The following is a 10,021-nucleotide window of genomic DNA, read 5'->3' as shown; positions in this document are numbered from 1 at the left end:
ATGAAATCCATAAGGGTGGTATAGACTGGCCCCTGTAACACCCCCCCCCAACGGCAGCATGCCCCGACTGCGTGTGTACTGCGAGGGCCCGTTCAGTACTGCTTGCAGTCCTAGTTTATTATTTTTCTTCTTCCCAAATGATCAGGCATTTTCACTGCCTGAACATACCCCAAAACTCATGAAACTTTAAATATAAGTCACACATGGCGAAAAATTTTATAATCTATTGTCATCCTGAATTTTCACCACTAGGTGGCGCTCAAACAAAGGAAAGTGTGTTTTGGCTAATAGCTCCCACATACTTTATCGCACATTCAAAAACCTTATATCCACGCGTTCACTGAGTTGTGCTGAATCTCGTGATATAGGCCACGCAAATGCGTGTAGTGCGAGGGCCCGTTCAGTACTGCTTGCAGTCGTAGTGTTAGCCTTGTAATGTCAGTCGACATGTTCCTCTGCTCCACTGAGAGGTTACTGACCTCCACGAATTTTAAGTGCAAACTGAAGTGATGTCTTATTTAAAAACCATACCAAACCACAGCACACACCTCACAGTGGGCTGGCTAACTGTGAGGGGAATGCTGGTGAAATGGTGAATGTAGGAGAGTTAACTACAAAGCCACCCAAAAGCACTGATGGTATTGTTGCCTCTTGGTGTTATTAATACTCCCACCAGAAGCACATCGCTATCCCTTATATGCAATATGAAGATGTTGATCGATTTCAGTGAAGCCACCTTGCTCGTTGTATCTGATCCTTTCTGTGTTCTTTAACATGAGCTCTTCAAGCATCTTAAGGCTAATAGTACATACGTGTGTGCTGGTCTTCCACTGGACACTAGAAAGTAAGGATTATATATAACATGATATATTCAAAATCCAAATTCAATTACAAAATTACTTTATTTATCCACAAGGGGAAATTCAGTTAGTGTGGTAACTCTGTTAGAATGAGACAGCCTGATGGCTGTAGGAGCGAAGGATCTTTTGAATCTCTCCATCCTGCAACAGAGAGAGAGGAGACGTCCACTGCTGTTTTTTTGGTCCATAAAGGTTTTGTGTAGCAGATGATCCGGGTATTTCGAGATGGACCTTAAAGATCTTGATAGTGCATCTCTCCACAACCTCCTCCAGTGTGTCCAACCTGGCTCCAACCACAGAGGCAGCTCTTTAGACCAGTCTGTCCAACCGCCTTGCATCTCTGTGTCTGCAGCATAAAACAACACACTACCACCACAGACTGATAAAACATCTGCAGCATCTTACTACAGATGTCAAGAGATCCGAGCTTCCTTAAGAAAAAGGAGCCCCTTTTTGTAGAGAGCGAATCCTGGCCATAACGTTTCCCACTTCTGGATAGTTTCTGAGGTGGTTGACCCCTGAGGAGGGTCATGTGCTGGAGGAGTTGTGACTAAACAGCATTATATTCACAAACCAACTTCCTATTAGGGAAGAGGTTTTACATCAAATAGTGCATACACCAGTGTTGAATTTTGAGCCCCAATAGAAGAAGGATGAAATGACACACTTCCATTTAGTTGATGTTTCCACAGTGCTGCATGATGGGAGACCACTGTTGGAATTTGTTTCCATTTTGGAAGTGCATTGCTGAACCTCAAAGGTGCAGCTGGGCTGTGAAAATTGAGTTTGTGCATTTTTCTTTGGGCCCTCTCCTCAGTGGTTCTGTTGAACAGGTTGAAAACTGTGATTTTTCAGCCCACAGTATGTCCAGCTCATATTCTCTGTTCCAGTTCAACACTGCTAACACAATGACCAACCTTCTGTTTCTATAGTGAAGTTTGAACATAAGCTTTGCTCAAACAACACATTGCCTGTTATTTCCAGATTATTGATCTTGAAACTGAAACAGGAGCCTGTTCCTTTTAAAACCTGCAAACATTTGATGTGTTTCTTTTACCAATGGCTGCTTTTTTCTATTCTTATTCAGCTGTTGCTCAGAGCTTTCAGTTGTCAGTCTGACTGAACCATGTATATGTCTCCATATACAAAATTAAATAAGATGTATTTATAAATGTGTAACTTTCTACAACCAAAAAAACCCCATCAAAGACCCTTCAAACATACAGAGGAGTCTGTAGTCTCACACATCTGACTGGACATAGTCAAGCTTTTGTGTCACATTTTGCTGAGACAGTTCTGGCTAAATCTGCCCTCTCAAAAATAAGTTTCCAGCCCCTCTGTGTATTACTGTACTACTTATTATGTTCTTGCAGATGTCTGGGTTTTCATAGTTCCCTTTTTTAAAAGTTAAGCAGTTTCATTCAAAATAGCTAACTGGCGTACATAAGGTATTTCAAAGGTATTATGGTGTACATAAGCTAAACTATAGGACAGTGGTTCCCAAATGGTGTGACAAGTCCAGTTGTGCCGTGGAATTTTGTGACAACCTGTACGGTATTAATGGCTCACAGAAACATTGTCAGAATGATTGCATTCTACTGGCAGCAGGAGATCATTGAGTCCTCATACCTAAATGTTATAATTACTATTTTAAACACCTTGTTAATGTTGTCAAGGGGTGGCAGGTTATTTAGCTTCAGGCGCAAAGAGAGTTAGATGGAGGTGCTGTGGCTTGGCTGATCGACATCACTTGCACCTGCTGAAACCAACAATAATGACCCCATTTTTCATTTGAAAAAAAAACAACACAACACGTAATTATACATAAACATACGGTTTGTTGTTGTAAAAAAAACACACGATAAAGTCAATTCTGTAATGAACAGGAGATCTTTGAGGATCAGAGCAATATCATTTATATTGTCCTAATCATGATACAGATGGTTACAAACTATTTAATAACTACATACAATCAACTATCATGCTAATGCTAATGCTAATGATGGTTTAATTGAACTCTGTGGGATGTCCAGTGAGTTTAAATTTTTTTGTAGCCAATCTCCTGACTTATACTTTTCAATGATCTTTTCTCTGAGTTGCTTGGAGTGTTCTTTTGTCTTCATGGTACAATTGTAGCAGGAATAGTGATGAACCAGAGACTGGACCTCCCAGATACATGTTTTTTTACACTATGATCACTTAACACACATCAACTGTGCTCAGGTGATCTCCATTTAACTAACTGTGACTCTGCTGCATCAACTAGCTGGAAGTTTGTTGAATTAGTTCAGTTACTAGAAAGGGTATGAATACTCATGCAATCATAAATTTTACTGTATAGATTTTTAATTAATTGTTACAATTTATATATTAATCTGTTTTCACTTTGATATTAAAGAGGTTTTTTTTGCAAATTCTTTTTAAAAAGCCAAATTATATCAACCATGATTTCATGTGTAAAAAAGCAACAAAAGTCCTATACATATATATATATATATATATATATACACAAACTGAAATCACCTTTTTATACCCAAATTTGAACTGACTCACTGGGCTTCTCACGCAAATAAATCACGCATATTAATATTAACCCTGATATGTGAAAATGATGTTGTAAAAATCAGCCCTGTGCTCCACCAACAGGGTGTGGTTCACAATTGAAACTGAAACAGTCAGCGGGTGAGCCCCTCAGTGTTTTTTTAACAAACATCAATGTGGTGATGGACTAAAGTGTCATTTACAGTATGAAACACAGAGATGATCATAAACACATACCTTTGCAGTTGGTTTATTCACTTTGGCACAACTCGACTCATATTATCATGTTTAGTTTTGTTTCGAATATAACATAATTGATGTAATGCAAGCCATCAGTGCAATAAACTATTGGTCTACCACTGTTCTGAAAAGTTCATTCAAGCTTGCCACTTGTAAACACAGGCAGTGAGTTTGTAACCTTTTATAAAAACATTTTGTTTTTGAACAAATGCTATAAGGACAAGATTTTTCTCACATATTTGTCACCTCACAAAATTTGTGTTTGTAACCTTACAGCTCTTGACCACAGTTTTAGAGAGGCTTTATTTCTTAATGCGCATGTGGTCTAAATATAAGAAACATGTCACAGACACCACAGTTATTTTTGTTTGTTCTTTGCTGAACTTTCTGTCATAGATTTTCCATGTAGAGAAAGAGGAAGTGAGAATGAGGTGCTGACAGCCCCACACAGTGCTGCACGCTTCACAGTACAGCGAGAAGGGGAAGTGTAAGCAGCAACAACGTTTTTACAACACGTAAAGTCTGAACAACAGAGAAAAGTTGATTATTCTCCCAAACAGGTAAGACCTCAACTTTATTTGTCATCTTTATTTGTCTCTTATAAGTGTCCGAAGAAGACTTTCCTTTAGATTGTTGTAAAGGTCGTGTTTCAATTATTGAAACATAACTTTTTATCCTTCGCTTTCATCTTTATCATATAAAAATGGATTAACATCTCCAGAGCTTTCTTGTAAAAAAGAAGACTATAGAAAAATAATCAAAAACTATAAAATAACATTACAACATGGTCAGTCATCTCAGTCAAAGTGTCATGTCAGAGTATCGTAATGTTATACATCTGAAAATAGATTAAATGTTCGCTTTGATATAGTTCTGAAATACATCTTTATTTATAATTCTTACAGTAAAAATCTGTTAGAATCGATGAAAACTTTGATGTTTCTGATTAAATTAATGTTTAAACTTTACACATAACACAAGTTTTTTTTTACCCAGTCTTCATTTGATAATTTGGGGAACTAGGTATTTCAACACTTCACCAAACCCCTGTGACGTCAGCCGCAGCACCGGCTGTGATGTATTCATGAGATGTTTCTTAGACATGAAAATATATTTGTAACTGCATGTAAACTGAAAAAATGCACAGGAAGTCAATGCACAGGAAGTGAGATGTTTCAGCATGTGTGACCATGACGTTTTGTCACACATACACACGCAAAAAGCCAAAAATAATGCACCGCTTCTGAGTACAGAACTGATTCCCTTTGGCTGCCTCTCTTCATATTCGATGACATATGATAATATGATTGTGTGTTTCTTGTTGCAGGTCTGATCAGAGGTGATACAAAATGGCTCAAGGCTGCCTCAAGTGTTTAAAGTACACCATGTGTTTCGCCAACCTCCTTTGTTTTGTATGTATACCTCAATCATCCAGTATCACATTCAAAGGTCACTATGGTGCATGTTGTCAGTATCTTTATATATCAACCATGGGCACTTTTACAGTTGCGGTACAAAGAACAATTGTGCATGGTGTAGCTCAGTTAATAACATAGAAATTATGATTTTAAACATCCATACATTTGTAACATAGTTAAACCACCTGCTTTGTTGAGATTGTGAAAACTTTTTAGCATGCAACAAACACAATAGTTTGGATAAATGATTTAAGTGTGGTACAATTTTTTTCCAAAGTGATGGTGCTGGAGGAAGTATTTTGATGTTTTAATTAAGTGAAAGTATCATCACTAAAATATACCGAATTTATTGAAACTAAGAGTACTGATTATGAAGAAAAGAATGCTCCCGTCAGTGTTATATTATTATCTACACTCACCGGCCACTTTATTAGCCAGTTGGGTGGAACAAGCAGTTGAATAGGTGTACATTATAAAGTGGCCAGTGAGTGTATATGAAATAACTGGATCATTATTATAACGTATTCCTGTATAAGAAGCCTCCTGCAGTAACACATTGTATTCTAGAAACTCATAGATTTTGTATTTATTATAAAGTTAATAGTAAGTCCAGATATTCAATAAATGCAGTGGAGTAAAAAGTACAATATTTGTCTCTGAAATGAAGTAAAGTAGAAGTACCTGATTAAATGTAGTACATTACAGCAGTGGAGAAAAAGAAGCCAGTGAGACAGGAGTTGCTCCAGTGGTGATGATGAACCCAGGATTTTTTCTATTCTTATTCAGCTGTTGCTCAGAGCTTTCAGTTGTCAGTCTGACTGAACCATGTATATGTATTCATATACACAATTAAATAAGATGTATTTATAAAGGGGTAAATTTCTACAACCAAAAAAAACCCATCAAAGACCCTTCGAACATACAGAGGAGTCTGTAGTCTCACACATCTGACTGGACATAGTCAAGCTTTTGTGTCACATTTTGCTGAGACAGTTCTGGCTAAATCTGCCCTCTCAAAAATAAGTTTCCAGCCCCTCTGTGTATTACTGTACTACTTGATATGTTCTTGCAGATGTCTGGATTTTTCATAGTTCCCTTTTTTAAAAGTTAAGTAATTTCATTAAGCTTGAACCTGACAGCAGTGTGTTGCTCCTGTCAGATGTGTGGTGTGGCGGTGCTCAGCTTTGGTGCGTACTTGATGGTGAACTTCAAGATGGCCGCTCTCACCCCGACCTTGGCCAGCTTCAGCTCAGCCAACATGCTGCTGGTCAGTGGCATCATCATCACCTGCGTGTCCTTCCTGGGCTTCCTGGGCGCTCTGAAGGAGAACCGCTGCCTCCTCCTGACGGTACAACAAACGCTCAAACTGGTTGTGTTGTTCTGCTAACTTGTCATATTCAGCTGTTGAAGGCTCTTTCTATTCTAAGCAACTGTTGTGTTGTCTGTAGACTGTCACCTTAATGCTCTCTGTGGGCTGCGACGCCTCAAAGTGTCACAAGATGATAAATACGATAAGACAGAAATCTGTATCTCAAAATGACTTTTCCCAGATTTCTTGCTTTCCTCATCTCCCATAAGTCAGTTATTCATACTGCCTCTTATGTATCTATTTGGTAAGTATGTAGGTCTTCCTATTGTGAAGTTAACTTTATTTTAATTTACAGCTCTTTTGGAAAGGGAGACAATGTTTGTTGAGAGGCATATTACTATGTATATTTTTGATGGTGTGGAAACCACAGTTTATATTTCTACTGAGTTCTATTAGGAGACAGATTTTTTTTTTCAAAATGGGCCAATGAAAGAAAAACATATTTGCAGTACTAAATAAATTAGAAAAAAAAAATATTGTAATGAACTCTTTAAAGCGATTTTGCAAACATGCTTGAGTTTTTTCACACATTGATTGTAGTCAAAAATAATTACTACTACCTCTACGTCATGGTGTCTTAAAAAAAAACTTGCTTTATTAAAGGGAAATTTAAATGTATTAAAACTTGGCTCATATCTTGATAGTTTTACAATGTGTTCTAGAAGTTACGATCACACGATACTACACGAAACACAATGCCAGTGTGAAAGTCGTCCCGTAGGGAAGCGCACAGTAAAAATCTGGTAATCATTCATTGTAAACAGTTTGAGATTACCTAAGGAGGTAAACACTGTGATGGATGTTTACTATGAACTATAAGGTAATAGTTTTACTGTTCACCATGGTTTTCTCTTTTACATAAATCTGTTTTTGTTTTTTTTAAACCCTATGTGATCGTCAGACTGCTCAGCAATTTAATGTAATTTTCCTTTGATTTCTGCAAATAATATTGGGTACTGTCATGTATTAGAATGTGTTTCAAAGAGTAAAAGTACAACAGAGTTTTGTGAAATATTCTCCTGACAGTTTTTCCTGGTGCTGTTCTTCCTGATGCTGGTGGAGCTGACTGCAGCATGCTTGCTGCTCATGTATGAGTCGGAGGTAAGGTCCCATCCATCAGTGCTCACACTGTGTTGTGTTGATAAAGGAAACACATATACACCATAATCTGCACATCTCATCTCACTATTTAGATTGGTAAGATGGTGAATGATGATCTCACCAAGGGTTTGGCCAGGGCAAAAGAAAAGGCTGGAAATTCAACAAACGAGTGGGACGTGCTTCAGACGCAGGTAAGTGTATCAGGTCAGAGACATACTGACAGCTCACATAATGATGTGACATATGGCTAGGATGTGGATGGTGTGATAAAGTAGTCTTTCGTCATCAGACTTTTTTTTTCTTGAAACAATCTTGTTTCAGTTTGATTGCTGTGGAGTGCGTAATGTGTCGGACTGGGGAAACAAAATCCCTGCCTCTTGCTGCGTTGAGAGCTGTGACTCCCCAAACCCCACGTACAGAAAAATGGTAAACACAGTGGAACCCATGTGAATAGCTTGAATTAAGGCCTGTTTTGACATACTGTAGAGGTCAGAGGTCAGAGTCACATGTTTTCAAAATGCTGTATTACTGCATTTGACTGTTGGTTCCAGTTAACCACTAACTTTCTGCTCTTTGTTTGCAGGGTTGTTTGGAAAAGATGAAGACCTCGTTTGAGGAGAATTTCTTAACCACTGGGATTTCTGTCATTGTCCTCTGCATTATCGAGGTAACGGTGGCTATTTTCAACATATTGAAATACACATTAATACCAATCTACATATATTATCTAAGCATATTGATTGCTTAGGCAAATCACAGTCAACCTGAGGAAACAGTGACCTACTGCAAGTTGCAATTAATATTCTGTTAAGCAAATAAGAAACTCACTTGATAAGTAACTCACTTGATATAAAAGGCTACAGAATACTGAAGCACAGTTCAGCCATAGTTTCTCATGTTTCAGGCCCACTTGCTTATAAATACAAACCAACTTTATTTTTATCTTGAGATAAAAATTCATGAATTTGTAGATTTTTCTTTAACATTTGTACAGCTGCTGGCTAACGTGTTTGCCTTAAAACGTTTTAAACTTTGTACAAGGACAAAAGATATGCCTGATGTCACCAAATCATTCACAACTCTTAAAGAATCAATAGTTCTATTTAAAGTGAGCAGTAAATTGAGGTTTTGAATACTTAGGTTTATCCTCATTTCTACACAACTGTGATTATTACATTTATAAAATGCAGCATATTATACTGTGTGGCTAGTGCACAGGCTATGGACACTACTGTATTTGTTTCATTGTAGAAATTAAATGAAATTACATAAAAGTAAAGGTATATAGTGGCCTTTATTGCAAATAGGGAGTGATTTCAGACATTAATATTACGCCCTGTGTTGATTTTAAGGTTTTCACATATGCTAACAGCTATGAATCTGTATGAATGCTTGTTTCTGCGTCAAACACCAGACATTAGCTTCTGTGTTGTATTTTACAATATTTTCATCTTGTTTGTTGACAGGTCTTGGGAATGTGTTTCGCCATGACTCTCTTCTGTCACATCAGCAGATCTGGACTGGGCTACAAGTTATAGGCAATATTCTCTCCAACTAAATATGTTCCATCTACGCATTTAAGAGTTAATGTTGTACAGATCTGTCTTTTAAAGAAGCTTAAAATGCCCCCAAAATTGTATGACAAACTTGTGATTTTAATTGTTTAGCCATGATCACAGATTTTGAACCTAACAGAACACATCATTTTGTTTACTAGAAAACGAAACAAATTCTGACCTTCCATAATTGTGAGCAAACAAGCTATGTATAATGCTATTTTAGTTTGAGCTGTGTGAAATGTAAGCCGCTTGTTTCTCTCATCTGTCTACATTGTGTATCTCAATTATCAAGGGAATAATTATGAAACGCAACTGTCCTTGTAAAATATTACACATCTACTGCAACTTTCTTCCACAAACTTTTGTAATCCTAAAATATACCAATAAAGTGTTGTTTACAGTAGACTCCATTTTGAATAACTTCATGTTGTCAGATGATCAGTATTTCCTGTTTCTAGCTTGCAGCTCTCTGATCTGTGGTGGAGCCTTAAATGAAACCACTTCCTCTTTCGACCCTGTTCAGCCATCAGTTGATTCCTCTGAAAACTGACGCATGTGTTTCTCTAAACCTAATAATATAAATAGGCAGTGAAAACCCCCTGATAAATGTTAACTTGATAAGGAACATTAGAAATTTAGTTTAGAAACTACCACAATATATTATGATTTCCTGACCAACAACAAAAAATGCACTTGAAATGAGGCAAAGATTGTACAAAAATAAAAGTTGAAAACAAGCAGAGAATATAGGTGAATGTATTTATTTAAAGAATAAATCCTGCATCAATATTTTAAGACAAAAAAAAACAAAACAAAAAAAACAAACTAAAAAAATACTAAGATTTCCTTTACACTTTAAAATAGTTTTGTTCTTTTTGAAACCATCACAAAAAATAGAGATAAGAACAATTTTTGTAATTAAAAAATGTAACT

At 36.9% G+C, this 10,021-nt stretch overlaps 1 protein-coding gene across 1 annotated transcript; it reads left to right on the top strand.

Annotated features, from left to right (window-relative positions):
• The first annotated feature begins 4,119 nt into the window (after nt 1-4,119).
• Nucleotides 4,120-9,530, top strand: LOC131974740 (leukocyte surface antigen CD53-like). Its single transcript, XM_059337183.1, has 8 exons — nt 4,120-4,201; nt 4,969-5,053; nt 6,219-6,407; nt 7,455-7,529; nt 7,622-7,720; nt 7,851-7,955; nt 8,113-8,196; nt 8,996-9,530. The coding sequence occupies exons 2-8, from the start codon at nt 4,991-4,993 to the stop codon at nt 9,065-9,067; spliced, it is 687 nt and encodes a 228-aa protein (XP_059193166.1). The 5' UTR covers nt 4,120-4,201; nt 4,969-4,990; the 3' UTR covers nt 9,068-9,530.
• The last annotated feature ends 491 nt before the right edge of the window (nt 9,531-10,021 follow it).

Source organism: Centropristis striata, chromosome 7, assembly GCF_030273125.1.
Source record: "Centropristis striata isolate RG_2023a ecotype Rhode Island chromosome 7, C.striata_1.0, whole genome shotgun sequence".
In the NCBI taxonomy this organism is placed as follows: domain Eukaryota; kingdom Metazoa; phylum Chordata; class Actinopteri; order Perciformes; family Serranidae; genus Centropristis; species Centropristis striata.
The sequence above is the reverse complement of the archived record's forward strand: the minus strand, read 5'-3'. Positions and strand labels throughout refer to the sequence as shown.